The sequence below is a fragment of the Ochlerotatus camptorhynchus genome, unplaced genomic scaffold, assembly GCF_037179485.1.
Source record: "Ochlerotatus camptorhynchus isolate MF236.1 unplaced genomic scaffold, CSIRO-AGI_Acam_v1.1 ptg000011l, whole genome shotgun sequence".
Taxonomy (NCBI): domain Eukaryota; kingdom Metazoa; phylum Arthropoda; class Insecta; order Diptera; family Culicidae; genus Ochlerotatus; species Ochlerotatus camptorhynchus.
The window spans coordinates 1050839-1074492 of record NW_027040503.1 but is presented as its reverse complement, the minus strand read 5'-3'; the positions used below and the strand labels follow the sequence as shown (position 1 = coordinate 1074492).

Genomic DNA, 23654 nt, shown 5'->3' with positions numbered 1-23654 from the left:
ATTGACTGAACCCAGAAACCAGTCAACGTCTTAGGGCGTCTCCGGAAGGACACCGTAGTCGACAGTAGAGTCGACACAGTGTTGGAACTGCTCCCAGCTGACACAATGGTAGTTGCGTCGGGAAGCTTGGAATCGGTTGACGGATAAGCCTACATCGGCCACCACCGGATATTGGTCCGAACTCAGCTCATAGTGGGTCACAGGTAGCGCGATGTTGTCTCCCATGTTGCTCATGAATATGTCGATGGTCGTTGTTAAGGATTGTGCCGTTTTGGTTGCGTCGACTGTTGCCCCAAGCTTGGTGTTTGGCGTACAGGTCGCCCGCGATGATGTACTTTTCGCGCCGTCGAGCTAGTCTGATGGTATCCCTCCGTAGGTCTGGTGCTGACCCGTCCCTGATGGTGACTTGCTTGGGGCAGTAGGTCACAATGATGGTAATAGGGCCGACAGGAGTGGAGACTTCTACCCCTAAAGCTTTGATGATTTTCAGCTGGAAGTTCGGTAGAAGCCGACAGAAGATGTATCTCCTTACAGCAATGGCCACTTCTTCTTCCCCCGGAGCGGGTTCGATCAAGTCTTAAAAGCCGAAAGTCAAGAAGGTAGACGTTTACCTCCGGTTTCAGGTGGGTTTCAGTGATGACGGCAATGTCGATATTTCGTTCGTTGAGGAAGTGAACGAACTCGATGTTCTTGCTCTTGAGCGAGCAAGCGTTCCACTTGGCGATCTTGATGGCTTCACGGTCCATAATTGTCGATGAAACGTGATGCAACAAGAATCTGCTCGGTTCTGGTTTTTCAGGACGCTTGATGAACATTGCTTCCGCCATGATGGTTATGAGTTCCTTTGTTGTGAGCTCTTTGTTTTCGTTTGATTTTCATCTCGATGGTCCTGGGGGAGGGGACGAAACCGTAGCCACATAGGACTGACAGCTTGAATTAGCCGAAGGGTTTGGTACCTCAGCAGATGGCGGGACCGATGCAGCAGCAGCAACCAAACGGATATTGAATTCCGCTCGCTTCGGACATAACTTGCTGGTAGCTCGATGTGCTGCACCACAGTTGGCGCATTGTGGATTGGCGTTCTCCATCCTGTTGCATGCTTCAGGTGCGTGCTGCTTGCCACATTCGTTGCAGCGATGAGCCATGTGGCAATTTTTGGTCTCGTGCCCAAACATGAGGCAGTTTGAGCATTGGGTGACGTTACGGGAGCGAGGTTGGCAGCGTTCCCATTTAACCACGATGTGGAAAAGCGCCCGAATACACTGCAGGTCCTTCAAACATGTTGTGTTTCGCTCGAGGTGGACCAAATACAACTGGTCACGGTACTTACGGGAGACGTCGTGCCGATTCATCTTGAAGACTTGCGACGGCTTTTGGCCGTTCTTCTTCAGCTCATCCGACAGCGCAGCGATTTCCATGTCAGGCAGACCACGCAGGACCACCTTGAGCGGCTTGTCTTCCTCGACATCGTGAGAGAAATATTCCCATTTTTCCCACTTCAGCAGCTCTTCGATGGCGTTGTAGTAGTTCCTTGCTGGTACCATCCGCATGATGCCTTCAGTGCACATGAGCATGGTGCACTTCAAGCCCTGCTCGAAGTAGAATTTGATGTTCTCCTGGAGCTCGGGCGGAAATTTCTTGACGAAGAAGGGTGGTAGTTTCTCCTTTTCCTTTATTTCCGGTTCATCACCATTTTCGAGATTGGCGTACCGGTTGTTTGACAGTAGTTTTTTTGATGCCAACTGAGCGTTGGCGGTTTCCTATCGGGACGCTTCCCGGACGAGCTTGTAACCGCATGACCAGGCGGCGGTTTTCCCATGCTGGGATCAATCGATGTTTCTGCACATAGGTCGTCCGTTTTTTTTTTTTTTTCAGACCGTGTTGTCTGGGTTTTTTTGATGTGTCTGCTTTCCAGCACTTCGAGCTTGGACGATTTGAAAGTGCGGTCTATTATTTTTGTTTTATCGAATTTGAAGTTATGGTTCCTAATAGCCGCATGCTCTATCGGTACTATCTCCCGAATGTTTATCATATTCATATCGCCCTGTGTATGTCCTGCTAGTTGAAGTCTTTGAAGTTGTTTCATGTTGTCGATGTCCAGATATTCGTGTTGTCGGTTTGTTTGTAGTCATTGCAATATAGCATGCATCACATCCACCGCATGGGATTTGGTAAACAATGTTGGTCTTCTGTTCTGTCACTGCTGCTTGTTTAACCGTAGGTATTGTTTTTGTTATTTGGTTACGATAATCTAATTAATTAAAACTTCACCAGAATCCTTGAGAATGGTCTAATAAGGACCAAAACGTCGGAGTAAGAAAGCATATAAGTATTTTCACTACTTAGGACAACAGATACAAAACCTGGAAACAGCCCTAGTAGCACACATGTTACAGATCAGTTGAGGTAATTTGTATGTGAATGCAACTTGTTATGACGCTAAAAATACTTGTAAACATTGCATTGATTTGCTTGCCAACTCTTTCGAATGTCAGGGATGTAAAAATCTACGAGATGAACTATCCAATGAGCTAAAAAACTCGTTAATAAAGGAAAAAACATTCTGGAACAATCTAAAATTGCAGTCCGACATCTCACAAAAAGTTTTCCAAGAACGAATAGTCTGAACAAATACCTTAGTGCCTAAAATCTATGTAACTATGTAAGGAAGCTCGTCAATATTGTTCATATTGACAGTCTGGGTAAGCTAGAAATCATTCGGCCTAACGCCCATTCGGCCTAATTGTTGTTGATCGACGATTTTGGGCCATGTAAAAAGGCCTAATGCCCAAACACCTTTGAAACGACTTTTTTCCTGACTGCAGATATCAACGCTATCATCCCACAACTCAGGAAAGCCTCCCGGCTGAAACATGTCACAGCTTCTCGCTTCACCACACAATAAACTCGATTACCTCAGTCACAAATTGCATTATCGCACACCATGTTCGTAACAATTGTCTGATGTCACAACCTAATCTCACACGCATCAACGGTACCATGTTTGCAATGCATCATCAGCATCTAGCCAGATCAACACACAGCATGAAGCCGCTGAGCTCTGGGGGGGTAATTTTGATCGGATTCAAACCAGAAAGCGAAAGCACTGATTCACCCCACGGCGAACTGCATCGAATTTGCGTGTGCGTGTTCAGGCGCATGTGTCTGGCCGTGATCGTGAAAGTGCCTTTACACCAAGTTCATTGGCAGCCACCGACCGAAGACACCACTCGAGGTGAATTGTGCTCTATGACGTCGCTGCTGATCTAATAAAAAAAAAACACAACTGAACTGGCATTAGCAATGTTATGCTGGCTGGTAAATGATTATAATCTTCGGGGCATCAGAGACGCGAGCTTGGTTTGGCGGGAATTTTCGCTTTCCGTTGCGGCTAATGGGTATTATTTTCATCACAACAGCAACATTCAAGGTGGAAGGTCGTAAGGTGCAAGAAGAAACGCTATCGAAACTGGATGTGGGAAAACACGCTCGGCAGAGCTGAATTGAAGTGAGCTGAAGAGATGAGGGAATGATATCGGAGCTTTCAAGCAGAATTTTCGGTTATTCCGGTGAACGTATGCGAGGCGGCAATTGGGTTGCTTTCGGTGTTCTAGATGTTTTGTTTGTTTCGCAGGCTTGCGTAATTGAAATGAGATCTAGTTTTCGCAATTGTTGGATTGGAAGTTATCAATAATTGGGTGCATTTAATCAATTAAGGTCACTGCCTTTGTTCGGTTATTTGAATTTTTTGTTTAAATGGATCTGATGGGGAAATGTGGAAGAAGTCTTTTCCTTTAACACTGGAAATCCGCTAAGGCATTGTTTACTCTGTAGAAGTGACGTACCACCATGCTTTCACCTGATGCATGCCCTCAACTTAATGTTCTTTGAGCACTTCCACAATCATTAATTGAGAGCTTTAAAGTAAGTGTGGCATTATGTCCTGAGAATTCAGAAAATCTTCCATCGCAAAAAGATTCAATGCAAATGAGTTGGTTTCTCTCAAATATGCACGCTTGGTCAAAGCTGCCAGCTCAGAGAAAGTTATCCAACCGGTCAAACGGCACCTAATTGGCTGTAAACATTTAAGCTACGAGCTCAATCTTCATCATCCAACTGAATTGATAGAATCTGCAAACTTTGGAGTAGGAACCGTGTCAATCTCGCATCTAGCGACGATGTTTGTAGTCTCTCACAGTGTGCAAAACCCGAATTACCCGTCTTATTCGGGTTCGAAATGTTCACCAACAACGATGGTTTTTTGCTGCAAATTTTGTTGAGATTAATAACAAACTGACTTGCACAAAAGTGATGGTTGATGATAGTAATTTGACGAGGAAAGTTTGTCAATTTCGGACTCAAACCACCAAAGCATTGCCCCGGAAACAAGTGTAACGACCGGGAGGGGTCCTATCGAAGCCACAACGGAACGGAAGCAGGTCGCGGAGTTTGCCCGTCACTTTAATAATTATGGTGTGCATTGCGCCATCGAAACAGTGATAGCAAGGTTAATGGCATAATTGGAGAAATTTTGTTTTCTCGTTGAATGGTTTCAATGAGGGGCGCATATCGTTTTATGCTTGAGAACAAATCAGCACTGCGTTTTTTTAAGTACACACCGTTGGAGCCTCCCGATGAACTTGTCAATAGATGTGATTCCCTGTTGTTGTCGTGATCAGTAATTTGCTTTTTGAAATCTCAACAGCTCAACGTTTAATAAAACTTTGACCTATTTTGCTCAAATATTATTTCAAAAGACATTCAATTTATTTTCCTAATTCAACTTATTTTTAGTTTCAATCTATAGAATGCCGATTGCTAATGCTGAATGGATATTGTTAAGAGCAGAGCTGGTAAATATTACGGCCGTCATGTGATAATGAGAAAATAGTTACTATCACTATCACGGGACGAAACTACCTATCATTAGCTTTTTTGTCATTTTTCAATGATCAAACACTCGTGAGAATATCTCTTATGTGGTTTTGAGATCAACATTTCTAACTGATTTAGATAAGTTTAAGCAAACAACCGTATGTTATCGGTAGCATAAATATATTATTAAAATTTACTCGGTACACGTAACTTTAATAGCATTGAATTAGCTGGTAATTACGATGATCACAACACTGTCACGTTCTGTCATGACAAAAAAATCGATGAGGTTTTTAAGAAAATCTCTATCATCGTTTTCTCGTCCAATGATAGTGAGAGAAGTATCTCTGTAAATATCGAAAGAGATCTTTCATTGAAAATGACATTTGCCAGCCATGGTTAAGAGCATCTTCAAAAGGATATTAAGTGCTCTAAAACCTTCAAATAGTCAAAAATTTACGACATGACATGACATGACGACATGACACACATAATCGAAGAACTTTTATTTATTAAAACTTATTTTTTTACGGATTTGGAAGGAACATTTTTTTTTTTTTTTTTTTTTCTTTGGTTTGTTTTTTCCGTCGATCTTGTTTTCCGTGCTGAGCACCAATGCTACCGACGTGCCAGGAAGGCAGCTCCCACACCTGGACCCTACCTATCGACCCATCAACTCATGAACCGGGGACCAACGGCTTTACTTCCCATCCGAAGGAAGGCGTGATCAGAGATGTTATGCCTCAGAACATCCCGGCGGCGCCGACTGGGATTGAACCCAGGCCTGCTGGGGTGAAAGGTAATCACGCTTACCACTACACCACCGGCGCCGTTAAGGAAGGAACATTTTGTTAAGAACTTATTTTCGATACAGTCAGATATCAGCAGAACGGGAAGAAGGACCAATGTTTCAGGCGGCTGGTTCGGGATCACACCGACAGTTTACTCACCTGACGATGAGACAGATCTTCTTCGCACAAACTACCATAGGAATTCTTCTTTGAAAAAGGTTCTTGATAAAAGGATGCTGGTTTTCTATTTGACTCTGTAACGCAACTTTTATCAACAGTGGTTGCTATGATAACAAACATTTTTGTTTGGGGGTACGAAATGCTGAAAAATTGCGTGAACTTTCTTTGAGTGGTATTTGAAAATACGCGTCTTTCAAATCAACAACGCTGAAGTATTTGGCTTTCTGAAGCGGGTGAAAAATTTCCGACATATTTCGCATGGGGTATGCATCCTTTTTTGTGATGGTGTTGATTCTTCTTGAATCGAGACATACTCTGATTTTCCTGTTATTCTTTTTGACTGGAACCAGTGGGCTAGCGTACTCTGTTACGCATTCCTCTATTACGTCTAATTTTGTCCAGCGTTCTAGTTCCTCTTCGATTTTCTCCCATATTTTTGGGGAGTAACGATACATAGGGAGTTCTCTCATATTTGTACCTTCAATTATTTCAATATCATGTTCGATCAGTGATGTTTTCCCGAGGTTACCTTCACTGGAACACGCGAATTCCCTGAGAACTTCCTCGAGTTGACATTTTTCGGTTGGGATTAGTTCATGTTCTGTCTCTAAATTTCCAATTGCCTCATGTGGATTTTTTGGTAAATCCAAAGTAGGTATCTCCAACGTTATGTCTTCTTCAAGTTGCGTTGCCAAAGTTTTTTGCTCATCCCCTTCTTTAATCTGTATGACATGCACTGAAAAATTTATCGGGTCTTCATCTACCAAAACATCCTCTTCAACTCTAAGGAAGTTTCAAACCTCCTTCTTCCCTTTTCCCATCCAAAAAATTGTAAATCTCCACTAACCTCGAGACAACCGCGAGTACTCGGTCCAGTTCCTTTAACTTTAAATTTAAGACAGTAATAATGTATAACGCAAAGGATAACTCGGCTCTGTAAAGTTTATTCGATTGAGCCTGTACAAATAAAGTAATTACATAAAAAAAAAACTCTAAGGAAGTAGATGACGGGTTTTTCGTTCAAATCTGATGTCCATGTTAAATCTTACTCCTCAATCCTGTTTTGAGTAGTGATCATCGGACGAATTTGGAATGCTTTCCAAAAATTCATCCCTAAAATGAGTGGTTTTCTAATTTCTGGAACGATCAATGTGAGAACGACTCTTGTCTCTGTCCCTAAGGTGTAGGGAATGTTTGCATATCCTAAGCATGTATGTGTGGTGTCGTCTGCTTTACATATTTTGATGTTTGATTTCAATATTTTGAACCCGTGAGATTGCACAATGTTAAGTGCACTCATCACACTTACTCCTGCTCCTGAATCAAGCAGTGCAATTACTTCTGTTCCTAGTATGTTTACTTTTATGTGAGGACACACACTAGGATTAACTCTAATTTCGGGAATTTCTTCTAACAGCGAGGCGGATGGATTCCCTTTCAAACACCCCGCAATTAGTTTGTTGGACGGGCAACGTTCTGCATACCTCTCCCGTAAAAGGAAGCATGATTGTTATCGCAATTTCTCGTGATTTTTTTTACCAGGGTTACCACACGCATAGCAAAATATTCGTTTTGGTTCCCGGCATTCCCTCCATATATGACCAGTCCTTCTGCGATTCCAGCATTCTAACGCGCTGCTATTGTTTGTTTGTTGATGCCGTTGCTGTTGCTGTTCCCTCTGAGTATCAGGTGTCTTTGTTGCTGCGATAACTTGGGTTGAATATAATTCGTTGCAGTTTTCCTAGAACTGTTATTCGTGGTTAAAGTATTGACTACTGGTGTTTCTTCTGAATTCTCACTAAATGAATCCTCGACACCTAAATGATGGAGTTCATTCCTGTTCCCCTGAGATGATCTGAAGAAACTCGGGTCATTAGCGTCGATCTTATGATTGATCTCAATTAAGGCTTCCAGGTCGTCAATGTCCAACACAGATAACCTTGAGCGATAATAGGGGCGCATGTTCTCCCAAATCAGCTCAAAAAGTGTTCTAGATGAAAACGGACGTTGCAGACATAGGTTTAGCTTTTCCACCTCTGTTACATATGCTATAAACGGCTCACCCTTTTTCTGCTTCGGCTCTCTAATCTGTGCTCGAATACCCCTATCTCTATTTGGATTTCCATAACAAAAACGAATCTCGCTCTCAAACTTTCTCCAACTAGTCAAATGACTCTCTCTCGTAAACCACCAGTCGTATGCTTCTTCTTTCAATCTACGGTGGATATTCATGAATAACTTCTCCTTCGATACTCCCTCATGACGCGCTAGGGTCTGAATCCGGTTCAAGAAGTCCTCAACTTGAATGGATCTGCTATCTCCTGAGAAATTTAAATCCCAGTTCTCCACACGTGATTTCCTACACCGCGGCTTTTCCCGCTCTCTACTTGAAGACGCATGTTTTCGATGTCTTCTACCATGAACATCTTTATTCCTCTTTGCCTTGCTCGTTCTGTTGGAGTAATATTCACTACTTGAATCACTCTGACTACTATCTTTGGGTTCACATTTTCTTGACCTATCGGAACTAATATCAGAACCAAGTTTCTTAAATTTGCCCCCTTTTCCATTTTTCCTCTCTACACTATCATCTTTTCGTGAATTTCGGCTCTTATGACTCTCCGGTGGCCATCCATCACTCTTTTTCTTGTTTCCTTTACTAATATATTTCTTTGATTTCCGGATCTTACTTTCACCACTGCTTTCTTCGGCTTCACTTTTTCTATTTCGATCCTGACGTGGTTTCCTGTTCCTATTGATCTCCGGCGACCTTTCACCATCATCACTACTACTATCTCCCTCATTTTCATACTGTTCTTTTCTTAATTTCCACAATTGAAACTCCTTCCATTCGGCTTCAAATTTCTTCTTCTCTATCTTTTTTCTGCTTTCTTCCTCATTGTCCTCTTCTTCACTCCCTCCATTCTCATCTTCTTCTAACGCTTCCTCTTCTTTTTCTCCTTTTTCCTCCTCATTTTCTACCTGTCGTGTCTCAATCCTGTATTGCCTGAAAATTGCTTCAATTTGATCACGCAGATCTGACTGAATCTTCTTTTCTGCATCATCGATTGCAGCAGCTATAGATGTTCTCACCAAATAATGCCGTAATCTTGAAACTGTCGTTCGGTCTACCCGTTTACTCAAACTCTCTTCTAACTCGCCAGCCAGACTTTCTTCGCAATCAGCAAATTCTCCTCCTTAATGTTCACGATCGACGGGTAGGGAACTTTCGATTTTCTGTCATCCTTAAACAATCTCCTTAACAACCGTTTTTTATCCTCTAAACTCTCTCTTGGATAACCATTGCTTTCGCAGTCTCAATTCAAAATCTACCTCATCTTCTAAAAGGTGCTCCACAGCTGGTAGAATATAATACGAACTCATTTTTGAGCTCAAAAAATTATTAATATTAGGCGAGCAATAAAACTTACAAATTCCGATTCACTTAAAAAAAAACTTCAACCTTAAATGTAAATTAAAAAATCCAAAATAAATTTACTCGAACTTAACCTATCAAAAAATTCAAACTGAAATTCACCTTTTAAACTTATGCTCCCTTAATTTATACGAATCCAATGAAAATCCAAGCCTAACCTGCAATTTAATCTATGATAAAATGAAAAGAGAAAACAAAACTTCAAAATTCAAATTCAACACTTAACTAAAGATTCAACTGAATAAAAAAAAACTTGACTCAACTGATCGAAAGTACTTTAAAACTTATTTAAACGTTTGGTGCTTATGTAACGAACTCAAAACTTTTACGGTTGGTCGCCAATGCGACCACTCCAAACCCGAACTGTTTTAAAATAAATTTTAACGTTGGGCGCCAATGCAACCGTTCACGAATTTTCGTTGAGGTTTTCGTAGAACTCAGTGGCTTAAGCGCCACTCTCGATTAGGAGAGACCACTGGTCATGTTCGAATTTTGCCCGATTTATGAGACCTTATCTCAGAGAACCTCTTGAATCGGAAACCGGATTACTAATGGCACAACTAGCTTTAATATCAAAAGTAAAACGCCAAGTCCCGTAGAACCACAGGTATTATCGGAACGAAAGAATTACTCTAACTTACCCAGAACATGAACGAAACGGAAAGAGAAAGAAGGAATTCTTACTCAACTGAGCGGTAATCGAAGGAAAAACTGAACGTAGCGAGTGTCTTTTTTTCCAGGGAATAAACATTCTAAAGCATTAAACACAAATCTTCAATTTTCATTAAACACTATTATTGAGTTCGTTTATTCGGGTTGGACTTCTGGATGAGTGTACGGAAAAAGAGCAAATCATGGATATGAATAAAAACATGCTCCAACATACCTGCGCAGGTTTTTCGACGCGAAGAACGACGACTCGATGATGGCTGACGGTGGGGACTCGACGACTCGATGATGGCGACGGAAGGCGACCTTCCAGTTAGCGTGGCGATGGCGGCGAGGCGTGATGGTGCCGCACATGAGCTGCAGTATGGCGAGCAGCGATGAAGGTGACCCGTGCGCAGTATGACCGAACTAGAGTTGCGGAGAGAGTGGCGGCTGGACGGAAGGCTTCCGATTTAATACGTCGAGAGCTGAGCATCGACCGTAGTCGTGCTTTCCCGGGAGATTCGCCCCTCAGAGAAAAGAGGGCCAACTTACCGCCGCACGGCTTCGCTTACTAAGCTTTCGCTATGACCGCCCGGGATGGAATGAAACCCAGGTAGTTTCAGAATTTGTGACCGGTCATGTATTAAGTCTAGCAAAATATGCAGCGAGGGGGCAGGAGAGGGGTTAAAAATTGGTGAAACATGTGTTACGTCATTTATCGATGATCCCTATGTATTTGCAAGTTAAAGCCATTCGGATTTCAATGTTTGAATCTTTCCTTAAGGTTTAATGAACAGCGATTAAAGCACATCACATCTACCAGCACTTGCATTTAGATACAAGTGGAAATTATAAGCAGAACTAGCTGTCCCTTCAATGACAGCAACAAACTCTATGCATCAACAATAACAACAACAACATACTTGCAGTTATTACTCAACATTCTGATTTATAGTGACGTCATGAATCAAATTATGTTCAATTCAGATGAACATCCCCTAGAAAAATCACATCAATTCAACCCGGAAACTCGAAATCAAACCATTACATTGTTTAACAATGGTATATTTCCTTGGACTTCTACGCTTCACCGATGCTCAAGCGACGAACCGTTTCAATTGTTCGCAAGCTGGTATCACTTCGACACCCACTTTCATTACCTACCTGAGCATCGTTAGTGGTGATGGATGAAATCCCATTTCGTTTCTCTAATGAAACTCAATCAAACCAAATGCGGCGATCCGCAAAAGGGCGCAATGAAGCGTGATTTGTTCGCTTGATCCACACTTCCATTGCTCCGACACGAAACAACGCGCCTACCGATAGGCAACCCACCGTACTAACGCTTCCCGTCCATATAATCAAGACTCTCTAACGCATCTCTCATTTTCCCATTTTATTTCTCACCACCCCCCAGGGACGCGACGGAGCTGCAGAAACCCACCTCGACGAACGCAGCCGTGATTCGATTCTACCGGTACGTGCAGGCGGCCCGCGATGGCCAAGACCAGCGGGACTGCCGTCAAACTTACTCGCTCTGTACAATCAACATTGACAAGAAGAAGAAGTAAACACAATAGACACAACAAACAATACAACAATAGACCGGAATCAAAAACATCAACAAAATAACAAGTTGCTCAATACAAAAAATAGAAATACGAAGATGAGATAGTTAATCCAATGCGGAATACCTCAGTGCAAAACAGTGCAGCATGAAAAATGACAAAACAACTATAGGTGTGTGAGATTGAATTAGTGTTCAGCACTACAGTTTGTGAATCCCAGATTCCGAAAAAGACTCGTGGCTTACAACTGGCCATAGTTGAACTATTAATAAATGAGCCTATCCTAATAACCCCTGTAAATAAATAGAGCAGCCAGAGGAATTGTGTGGAATCACGTAATAGGAGTTTAATAAGTTATTTTCCAGTAGAAGATATGTCTAATTAGTCAAACTGTTATAGTTCTAGAAAATAAACGAGGGTATTCAGGTGATGGAAGTGGAATTTAGTAACAATTGATAGGAGGTTTCAGACGATGAGAAGTACGTAGGTCTATCAACCAGCACTCTATTAGTAGCTATCCTAGGGGTCAACTTTTGAAGGACCATCAACTTAAATAATTGAAAATTGCAAGGTTCGTGGATCAATGCACCGAATCATTTCAGGTTATCATAGCTTATTAATTTAATTGCGTCGTTGAACGATACAGGCGCTGTGTAGTTGTTAGTAATTTATTTATTTATTTAATTTATTCTATGCTTATTTATTTACTGTTGTACTGTAAAAATAGGAACTAATAAATGGAAACAAACAACAACTAAATTTCTTCACTCACACTCCTACCCCTAGTGAGAAGAGATGGCAAAACGGACCACTCACGTGTTCGGCTCAAACCCAGTTAATTCAAATAGGTGATCCGGATCTTTTCCTAGTTAGTATAATTTGGAGATTTGTGAAGATTCTCTCTTTATCGTCAGAATAGTTTCATAAGCAACTCTTTGTATTCAAATATGAATTAGCTCGATGTAAAAGAAAAAGGTCTAACAATGTGGAGCTTGTAGATCGTTTATATTTGCTCGATTCTAAAGCAAGTTTAGTGTCACAGTCCATGTTTCATAAGAGCTAAGAATGAAGAAGGATGAAGCATGTTTCATAAGAGCTAGGGATGAAATTACGGCAAATTCACAATGCCAGAAGTCCTGTCATGAATATCAGATCGTAAATGTGAGCTAGAGTTTTTTTTTTCTCTAATTTCCATCCCACTAAGCACAACACGCGCTTTACATTTTATGTAAGAACGGATTTGAACAAAAAATAAAATATTTTTTCTACTAAATATGACATCTTTGTTTATTTCCATTTCCAGATGTACCATTTGATTTGACAATCCCAAAATATTTATATTTTATTAAAAAAAATAACACTGCTTCTTGATAACAAATTCGTCCTACGAGCTTCAATTCCGTCCAAACGCCATTTGATGAAGGCAGGAAAAATGGATTCCCAATGACTGCTTCTTTTGGATTTAAGATCAGTGGGGCAATCCATAAATTACGTTACACATTTATGGGGGAAAGGGATCAAATTAACGTGACAATTTGTGACATATGTCACAGCAAAGATGGGACTAGGGCCGCGAAAAAAAAAAAAAATCAAAGTGGTTTAATCACAAAATTATAAAATGTTCTTGAAAATTTAAAATAATTAAATAGATGTCAGATTTCGATTTATTGCGTTGCAAGAAACAACAATTTGAAAATAGGTAGTCAAATAAGAATTGTTTTATTATAAGTATAACAATATTTGATTCACCAGCAGACACAATTCCAAAAATGTTGCTGCACATACTGGAAAGTTTCAGGACTTTTTTTATAGGTAAAAAAATGCGGTTATTACTTAACGATTGCCAGAACTTGAAAATTCCCTCAGAACTTTTAAAAATATTTTATTGGAATATTCTTAAGAATTTCCTTTGAAATCATTCCCTTTCACAGTGTTCTTTTCAAAATTCTTTTTAAATAAATTTAAGCTTCTATTAGGGAGTCCCTTAATTTAACATACAAAAGTTTAAAAGTCATCAACAGAATATTCCAAAAAAAGCATGATATTCATTTTAAGATTATCCTAAAAAAATTAAGATTATTCCAGGAGTTCAAAGAAGCTTCATTCAGTAATTCATATTAAAACTCGCTTAAATTCCCCTTAAAGTCCTCATGTAGTTCACCTGCTAACTATTAGGAAAAAATTCTCATAATTATTTTGAAGTTCTGTTTGCAATTCTTCAGTAAATTCACTAGAAATTCTCCTAAGAATAATGTAGAAATTATTCTAAAGATGCCCTTGAAATGGATCACATCGTTCGAGTAATTTGAAATTATGTATTTTACGACTCGAACTTTGACTTTCAACATTATTTAGAGACTTTGGCCTCTAGAACCTCGAGAAAATAGGGTCTTAAGGTGAAAGTGAACCCTGAAGTTCGGCAGGGCTTCCCTGAACTTCTGCAATCTTTCCTTGAAGTTCGGTAGGCCCTCCCTAAACTTCGGCAGGAGTTCCCTAAACTTCGGCAGGCCTTCCTGAACTTCGAAAGGACTTTCCTGAACTTCGGCAGGACTTCCCTGAACTTCGGAAGGACTTTCCTGAAATTTGGCAGAATTTTCGGCAGGACTTCCCTAAACTTCATCAGGGCTTACCTGAGGTTCGGCAGGCCTTCCCTGAACTTCAGAGGGAGTTCGCTGAACTTCATCAGGACTTCCCTGATTTCCATTAATTGAAACGGAAGGACTACCCTGATCTTCGGCAGAACTTCTCTGAATTTCGGTAGGAGTTCCCTGAACTTCAGCAGGAGCTTTCTGAACTTCAGCAGGCCTTCATTGAACTACGGCAGGACTTCCCTGAACTTCAGCAGAATTTCTCTGAATTCGGTAGGACTCCCCTGAACTTCGGCAGGACTTCCCTGAACTTCAACAGGGCTTCCCTGAACTACGGCAGGACTTCCCTGAACTTCAGAAGGACTTACCTGAAGTTCTGCATGACTTCCCTGAACTATGGCAGGACTTCCCTAAGCTTGGCAAGCCTTCCCTGAACATTGGTAGGACTTTCCTGAAGTTCGGCAGGACTTCCCTGAACTTCGGCAGAACTTCGCTGAACATCGACAGAACTTTGGCAGAACTTCCCTGAACTTCAGTAGGACTTCCCTGATTTCTAAAAATTGAAATGGCAGGCCTTTCCTGAACATTGGCAGGACTTCGCTGAAGTTCGGCAAAACTTCCCTGAACTTCAGCAGAACTTCCCTGAACTTCAGCAGAACTTCCCTGAACTTCACCAGGACTTCCCTGAACTTCAGCAAGACTTCTCTGAACTTCAGCAAGACTTCTCTGAACTTCAGTAGGCCTTCCCTGAACTTTAGAAGGACTTCCCTGAACTTCGGCAGAATTTTCCTGAACTTCGACAGCTTCGGCAGAAGAACTTCAATGATTTCCAAAAATTGAAAGGGCAGGTCTTCCCTGAACATTGGAAGGACTTCCCTGAGCTTCAGCAGCACTTATCTGATCTTCAGCAGGACTTCCCTGAACTTCAGCAGCAAGCTCCTGAACTTCGGCAATACTTCCCTGAACTTCAGCAGGATTTCCCTGAACTTCAGTAGGCCTTCCCTGAACTTTGGAAGGACTTTCCTGAACTTCAGCAGCAAGTTCCTGAACTTCGACAATACTTCCCTGAACTTCGGCAGGACTTCCCTGAACTTCAGTAGGCCTTCCCTGAACTTTGGAAGGACTTTCCTGAACTTCGGCAGGACTTCCCTGAACTTTGGCAGAACTTCCCTGAAATTCGGCAGAACATTCGGCAGGACTCCTTGAACTTCGTCAGGACTTCCCTGAAGTTCGCCAGGCCTTCCTTGAACTACGGCAAGACTTCCCTGAACTTCAATAGGACTTCCCTGTCCTTCGGCAGACCTTCCCTGAACTTGGAATCTTATAACTGAAGTTGTCATTCCAGTACTAGAATTATTATAATTATACAATAATATTGTATTTACGAATCTGGTCAAAATTTCAATACTTTCCATTTTGCTTATTTTCAATGCTTGTTGGTATTGGTGAATTTTTAATTTGGATGTGGTTCATCCGGGTGTGGAGTCAGCAGTGTTCGGAAAATCACTCTCAAATCTCATTCATTGAGTCTCCCTGCGAGAGTAAAATCGCGTGCGAATGTGGCAAATTTGATCATCATGTGGGCATTTTAGAAAAACTGGACAACCCGGCTAATCTGTGGAACACGGTGCTCGATTCTAGCACGCACAAAGAGTGGGAAAACTCATGTGAGGGAGAAGAACGTCCTACCTACCAAAAATTGGTAGATTTTGTGTGGAAAACGTCGCGAGTACTGCAGTCTGTCAAGCTGCTGTTGAAGACCTTTCGAATCAAGGCCTACAAAACCCAAACCGATTTCCACTCACATTGCAACAGAGAAAACAAGCAAATTTTCTCTTTGCAAGCAAGCACACCCACTCTTCAAATGCGATCAGTTAATCGGAATGGAGGCGAAGCAACGCTTTGAGCTGGTGAAGAAGCATGGATTGTGCATCAATTGCCTGAAGGGATCACATCTGGCGAAAAACTGTAGCAGTGGTAGCTGCAGGAATTGCTCGAAGAAGCACCACACTCTTCTGCATTGGTCGTCGCCAACCGTAGCTGTGAAATCCGCCGGTCAAACAGCATTGGCATGCTCTACGGTATCCAGTGAGGTGTTTCCTTCCGAGCAAGACCAGTTGAATTCGTCCGCAATCGAAACGCAATCGTATGCTTCACCTTCGCATGTCGAACCCGGTTCGGTAAACACGTATTCGTATTCGGTTGTCGTAGCTCCCTCCCCGTCGCCGGTTAGTTCGTCCCCGTCGCGATCGATCTGCAGTATCCTCGATTTGGGCGCTTCTGCTGTGGCTTCCTACGTTGCCCCGCAAAAAGGTTCCGTGAAGGCGCACAGTGATGAAGTTTTTCTGTAAACAGTGGTGATGAAAATGAAGAACGTAAGTGGAAATTACCATCGCGCTCGAGGAGTTCTGGACAGCTGCTCTCAAGCCAACTTCATATCGGAAGCTCTGGCACGGAAGCTGGAACTGAAAAGTGACCGGATAAGCTTCGATGTCAGTGGAATTTGTCAAGGCATCGTTCAAATTCGCTCGAAGGTAGTCATCAAAATCTCATCTCGCTTCGGAAGATTTGATTACCTACTCGAATGCCTTGCCATACCACAAATCACGGTCACACTTCCTAGCAAGCACATCGATATCGCTAGTTGGAACCTCCCAGATAACATTCCTCTCGCAGAGCCCAGGTTTAACATCAGCTCTGGGGTCGACATCCTGATCGGGGGAGATCTGTTTTACTCATTAATGGAAACGCATATCTTATCGGCCGGTTACCCGATACTCCAAAAGACCGTCTTCGGGTACGTCGTTGCTGGAAAATTATCCGAACCATCGAATGCTTCATCAATCTGCATCGTGAATGCAACTGCAAGTCTCGACAGTTAGTTACAGCGCTTTTGGGAGGTCGAGAACTTCGACGACCATAAGGCGATGACACCCTTGGAAGAAGCGTGTGAAGAACACTTCCGAAGGGCGGTGACCAGGACGAGTGATGGTCGCTACATGGTTCGGCTTCCTCTACGGGAAGAAATGCTTGTTATGTTGGGAGATTCGTTTGCGGTGGCGCAACGTAGATTTCTGGCGATCGAGCGGAAGTTTGCGGTGAACAGTGACTTCAAGAACGAGTACGTTAAGTTTATGGAGGAGTACAAGACACTAGGAGTTGAGTCCTCCCGTTGAAAATCCCCAGTTTGTCCTGCCACATCATGCCATTTTCCGCCCAGACAGTTCTAAGGCTTGTACTCGAAAAAAAATGCAACATTGTTATCCGTGTGTAACTTTTTTATCCATGGGTAAAAATTGATGAAAATCTGCGTATAACTAGTTTGGAGTGAACTATTTACATGTGCAAAATTTCATAACAATCGGTTCAGTGGTTATTGAGATGTCATCTGAACAAGAAAAAAATCGCCGGAGAATTTTGCGCGCCGTCATGGAAAATCCAACCGCGACCATGAGATGGATCGGAAGACAACTGGGAATCACCCATACAACTGTGTCTCGGATGGTAAAATCATTTAAGGAGTCCCAGACGACCGAGCGGTGGGCTGGAAGTGGAAGAAAATCGAAGACAGCTTACCCTGTGAAGGCCCGGAAGGTGTTGGATTATTTCAAGCGTAATCCGAACCTTTCTATTCGCGACGTGGCTCTGAAGGCAAAGTGTTCCGCCTGGTTCGTTCAGTAAACCATGAAACGAGCTGGGCTTCGTGTATTCAAGGTCCGGAAGGCACCGAACCGGCGTGATCAACAAAACACGGCGGACAAATCCCGCGCAAGGAAGCTGTATCGAGAGTGGTTAACGAAACCGATGTGTGTGGTTATGGATGGCGAAATCTACATCAAGGCAGACGCAAATCAGATACCGGGGTTGGAGTTCTACGTTGCCAAATCACGGTTTGATGTTCCGAAAGACATAAGGAAGAAGAAAGTGGACAAATTCGCCAAAAAATACTTGATCTGGCAGGCCATATGTCAATGCGGTAAACCGTACATCACAATGGTACCATCAACAGCGAAATTTACCGCACCGAGTGCCTCCAGAAGCGTCTGTTGCCCTTCCTGCGGTACCACGAAGGCGAGACATTATTTTGGCCATTACGCGCGATCGACGTTGGATTGGTACAGAGACAATAACGTTGTTTTTGTACCAAAAACCGCCAACCCCCCAAATTCACCAGAGATTCGCCCGGTAGAAAGATTTTGGGCCATAATGAAGGCCAAAGTTCGAAAATCGTCCAAGGTGTTTAAGAACGAGCTGGAGTTGAAGAAAGATGAAAGTGACCAAAAAGGTCGGCTCCACCATTGCACAAAATGTAATGAGAGGTGCGGGATTTCAGCGATGGAACGGAAACTGAAGAAATTAATTATGCCAAAACATAATCCATATGTATAAGTTCATTCCCTGAAAGTTTCAAGAAAATCCAACTTAAAATAAATTTTTGGCGAACACTTTAGTCTGGTGCATTTTTTTTTCGAGTACAGGCCTTACCACGAAGACCCGCGTGGTATTTGATGCTACCTGCAAGGGGAGTTCCAGGTTGTCGCTGAATGATGTTTTGCTCGTCGACCCAATTGTTCAACCTCGTCTGCTCGCAATCGTTCTCAACTGGTGGATACCTCGGTACGTTTTCAAGGCAGATGCGGAGAAGATGTTCCGCCAAAAATCCATCCATTGGACCGCAAATTCCTGCAAGTTCTTTGGCGCTTAAGTGGGTTTCAACAACTACAGCGGTACCATCTTACTACAGTTACAGACGGCACTTTTTGTGCACCGTATCTCGCAGCCCGTGTGCTGAACCAACTGGTGGAGGACGAGAGTCACCGATACCCTCTTGGCCTCTTGGTACGAAGGTAATCCTCAACGGTTTCTACATGGACGATGCACTGTCTGGCGAGGACGATTTGGAGGTCGTCTTCGAAGTGAGTAAGCAGCCAGCGGAGCTCCTGAAGCTGGCTGGATTAAATTTGAGAAAATGGAGCACCAACGATACAAGGGTTCTGGCACACGTGCCGGATGATTTGAAGGAGTTCTCGCCAGAAACAGAAATCGATGGTTCTGGAACCGTAAAAACATTGGATCTTCTGTGGTCGCACATCACGGATGAGTTCGGTTTCAAGATTCCAGCCCTACCGCCACTGGAGAAGGTCACAAAGCGGATAGTGGCCTTCGAGATGGCGCAGTTATTCGACCCACTCGGATTAGACGGATCCGTGGTTATGAATGCGAAGATGTTCATCCAAAGGTTGTTGGCGATATACATTCCTTGGAACGAGGAACTTCCCGAAAGCCAAAGGCTAAACCCCAAAGGCTCTCCCAATATTGCACCCGTCGTCGTTCGATTACAACAAGGCTGCCTACAACTGAAGAATCCAGCACGGTAAGTGCGCTCCCCTAAAACCACGTTTACCAATCCTTTGCCAAGAAGGATGGTTGCTGAAGCCACCACCATTGGTGGTGTCAGCACTGTAGCCTACAGTTTTAAGGCTATGTTTATATGTGCATTGACGTGTCGTAAAGGGCGAACACGAAATTATTGCGACACATTCAACAGGGCATAACTTTTTTACCATTGGGTAAAAATCAACCAAATTTTGCACACTTTCTCATTGATGTGTATTGTGTACATGCTGTCAAACTCGAAGTCGTGTTTTTCGATTCAACGAAAATGGAGGTGAACCAACGCGAGTTGAGAGAACAAATTCTTTCCAAACACCTGGAATTTCCTGACCTGTCGCACCGGCAGTTGGGAAAAATGTTGAACATTCACCATTCAACCGTCTCCAGAGTGTTGAAGCGGTTCCAGGAGCGGTTGACGTTGGACCACGGCAAAGGAGCTGGAAGAAAACCGGGACCGGAGAACAAAAAGACGGAGGGAAAGGTGAAGCGGATGATTAAAGCAAATCCCAACGTCTCAAGCCGTGATTTGGCTAAAAAGATCGGCATGTTGCAGAGCTACGTCCAGAATGCAAAGAAGATAGCTGGACTACATACATACAAGGTACAGAACTTCCCAAACCGCGATGAGCGGCAACAATCGACGGCTAAAACTCGGGCACGGAAGCTCTACGAGAAGATGCTGACAAAATATGGCTGCTGTGTGATGGACGACGAAACGTATATAAAAGCCGATTTTAAGCAAATTCCGGGGTTGGAGTTTTTCACCGGCAAGAGCAAGTTCGATGTGGACGACAAATTTAAGAAGAAGAAAATGTCGAAGTTTGCCTCCAAATATCTCATTTGGCAGGCCATCTGCTCTTGCGGACTGAGGAGTGAGCCTTTCGTGACAAAGGGCACAGTAAATGGCGAGATCTACAAATCTGAGTGCCTCGAGAAGCGCCTTTTGCCGTTCTTGCAGCAGCACGACGAAGCTCCGCTATTTTGGCCAGATTTGGCATCATGCCACTATTCTAAAAGTGTCCTGGAGTGGTATGAGGCCAATTCTGTCCATTTTGTTCCAAAGGACATGAATCCGCCAAACTGTCCGGAGCTGCACCCGGTGGAGCAGTACTGGGCAATAATGAAGCGGGAACTTCGGAAGAGCAAGAAGACAGTCAAAGACGAGAAGGACATGTTAAGAAAATGGAAAAAAAAAAAACTGAGAAACTGGTACCGGATGACACTGTAAAGACTTTGATGGAGGGCATCAAGCGAAAATGCGTTCAATTTTACACGCAAGGCTCCATCGATTAACTTTTTTTTTGATTTTTGAAGTAAATATATGTATAAAACTACCCTAAAATTTTGGTTTGATTCTAAACATTATAAGAAAATTGGCATGACATTTTCGGTGTCGCAATAAGTTCGTGTTCGCCCTTTATGCTTTAAAAAATCTTATTTGAATAATCATTAATGAAACTTGAATTTTTTATGATTCGCTTGCTTACTTTATAAATTAATATAATAAATATTTAATTCTTAGTGGCGTCGATGGTGTAGTGGTAAGCGTTATTGCCTCTCATCCCAGAAGGCATGGGTTCAATCCCAGTCGGCGCCGCCGGGATTTTCGGAGGCATTGCAAAACAAATCAAAGAAAAAAAAATTCCTACATGTACGCGCTTGTCGAACATTTATCACGATTATTTTGCCGCTCAACAAATCAAACATCTATGTAGACGGAGCATAGTTCATAAATGTTTGCATCAGCTGTCTTAGATTGGCAGATAATTGAGCCAAAGGACCAACAATTTTGACTTCAAGCAAAATGTTGGTAGATGACGCCCCAAGGAACATTGCTAGTTTTGTAGAGGTTTTAAAGCACTCTACAAGTATAAATCATGGTCTGCAGAACCCTCATAGAACAAAAATTGTTACTTAGGGTTTCTGCCACCGAAGTGACTTTTACGGATGTTTCGGATCTTTCGGAAGGCCATCCACTGCACAAGTCCCAAAGCCGTATTTAGGAAGACAAAAATGTTTGGGCCCAAAACCGGCAGTTTTAGGTATTTAGTGTCTTTGGGAAAGTTGCTTCATATATTGTGGCCGATCTTTTTATATCAGTGAAATTAGGGTGGTTGACAAAATTTGTGAATTGAATATACATTTTTTTATTATTTGAGATAGGCCAACGTTCTAAAAAGTTGTAGAATAATCAATTCAGAGCATTTTTGTTAAAGACATCAAATTTATATCTCTTATGATCCTTGAGATTTGATGTTTTTAAACAAGCAGGTCAGAGAACGTTTTTTGTTTAAAGTATTTTATGTTATTTAATAAAAATCATTTTTTTTACCAAAAACTAGCCAAAACTTTTCAAATAAACGAAATATCAACTTAGTTGTACGAATCAACCCAGGGCCTAAAGTCTCTTTAATAAAGATAAAAAAAACTTAGATGCTTCAACAAAAATATGCGTCATAAAAAGTTCTGAAAGTATTTACAACAAAGTTTCTACGAGAAATGAACGTATAAAATTATATTTAAAGAAAGCCGATTTTTTTAGGGCCACCCTTACCTGCTTGTTTAAAATAATCATAACTAATGAACCATAAGAAATGTGATGTTTTCAGCAAAATTGATTCAAAATGACTGTTCTACAACTTTTTGGACACTGCATTGGTCTATCTCAAATATTAAAAAAAGCTTGTATTTTCAATTCACCACTTTTATGGACCACCCTAATTTCACTAACATTAAAATATTGGCCAAAAAATACGAAAAAAAAATTTCCTTACGACACCATAGGGTAACCAACTGATTTTGGACCCCTAGAGGAAGTGAGATCACGTTTATGTCAAAATAATATTATTTGTTTATTATTATTATGCAATTTACATGCGGTTGTGTTCGAAAGCTACTCATCTTGGATGTAAAATGTCACTAGATGTTTTATTTATTGATATATACTCGAAAAATAATTCTTTTCACATCATGATATTCACATATTTTGGACCCTTCCACTTGATTTTGGACAGTGTCCATAATATATTTTGGACACACTGAATGGGAACGAATATATTTTGGACATGCTGAAGTTCTTTCAACCTATGAGCCTAAAATTAATTACGACGGTCACTTCTTCCTATCTCGCATTTGTTAGGTCCGTCTAGGTGGGAAATTTTTTAAAGAAGGTGCCGTAAAACGGGGTGAAATTGATCAGCGGGGTGAATTTGATCGCTGAGTATACCCAATATTGTACTTATGCATAATATTTTTACAATGTATACAAAGATACATTCGTACGCTTAGTAACGAAAAACATGTTACACATGAAAAAATATCACGAGAAATTTCAGCGATCAATTTTGCCCCGCTGATCAATTACACCCCGTTTTACGGTATGCATAAAAGTTAACCCCCCGTTACTCGCGCTGTTGTACTTTGTACAACACATATGAGTTTTCCATTGCCATTTTGTTGCTGCCAATCGATCTGAAACCAACTTGTATTCTTCAAAAAACTTGTTTTGAACTAAAAAAGCTAAACTTTGATTACAATTAACCCCCAAAATGCGGATAATAGACAAAATGTAAATGGAAACCGCGTAAACGGTGTCCATAAAGGGTGATACGGTCAAAATTTGGTCAAGGGAAAACGCGTGTAAATCGGTGAAATCGTTTTTTAAAAAAATCAAATTAAATTTCTTTTTCAAGTTCAATTAGTATAAAATTCAGGAAAAATATTCAGTTAGGCTTCCGCTTTTCCAAATCCGAATTGCCAGGCCTTACGCTTGACCCCTGCCATCAGATTTTGTACAGCCACCTTGTCCACCTTCTTCGCCGCAGAAAGCCAGTTTGCCTTGAACTGCTGCTCGCCCTTAGCAGTTTTTGACGTAGAACTACGTCTTTGTCGACTATACTGGGGTGCAAATCAAAAAATATGTGTGGTGAAGGAGTGTTAGGTTTTGAACGCTTGTAACTTTGTCATTTATAGATGAAATTAAAATCCAAATACGCCAATCGATAGGATATAACATTACGAACCTGTTGAAATAAATATTTTTCCAATTTTTCTGTAATTAAACTTTTGAAAATGTACAAATGATAATTTTATCACTGATTTCATGAAATAAGCCTTTTTCCCAAACCCAGTCATCATAAACGAATACCACTTGGCTGCACATCATTCTGCT

General features: G+C 41.8%; 2 protein-coding genes across 3 annotated transcripts in view; both read left to right on the top strand.

Moving 5' to 3' along the window:
• The window catches only part of Osi17 (DUF1676 domain-containing protein Osi17), a 136110-nt gene extending 124531 nt beyond the window's left edge, over positions 1-11579 (top strand). For both annotated transcript variants that reach the window (XM_065220999.1, XM_065220994.1), the window contains one exon: positions 11351-11579. In XM_065220999.1, coding sequence (XP_065077071.1) covers positions 11351-11504 — 154 coding nt within the window. In that variant the 3' untranslated portion in view covers positions 11505-11579. The remainder of the gene's footprint in view (positions 1-11350) is intronic.
• Positions 11580-18957: 7378 nt separating this feature from the next.
• On the top strand, positions 18958-19467 carry LOC135700314 (uncharacterized). Its single transcript, XM_065220793.1, has one exon. The coding sequence runs from the start codon at positions 18958-18960 to the stop codon at positions 19465-19467; it is 510 nt and encodes a 169-aa protein (XP_065076865.1).
• The last annotated feature ends 4187 nt before the right edge of the window (positions 19468-23654 follow it).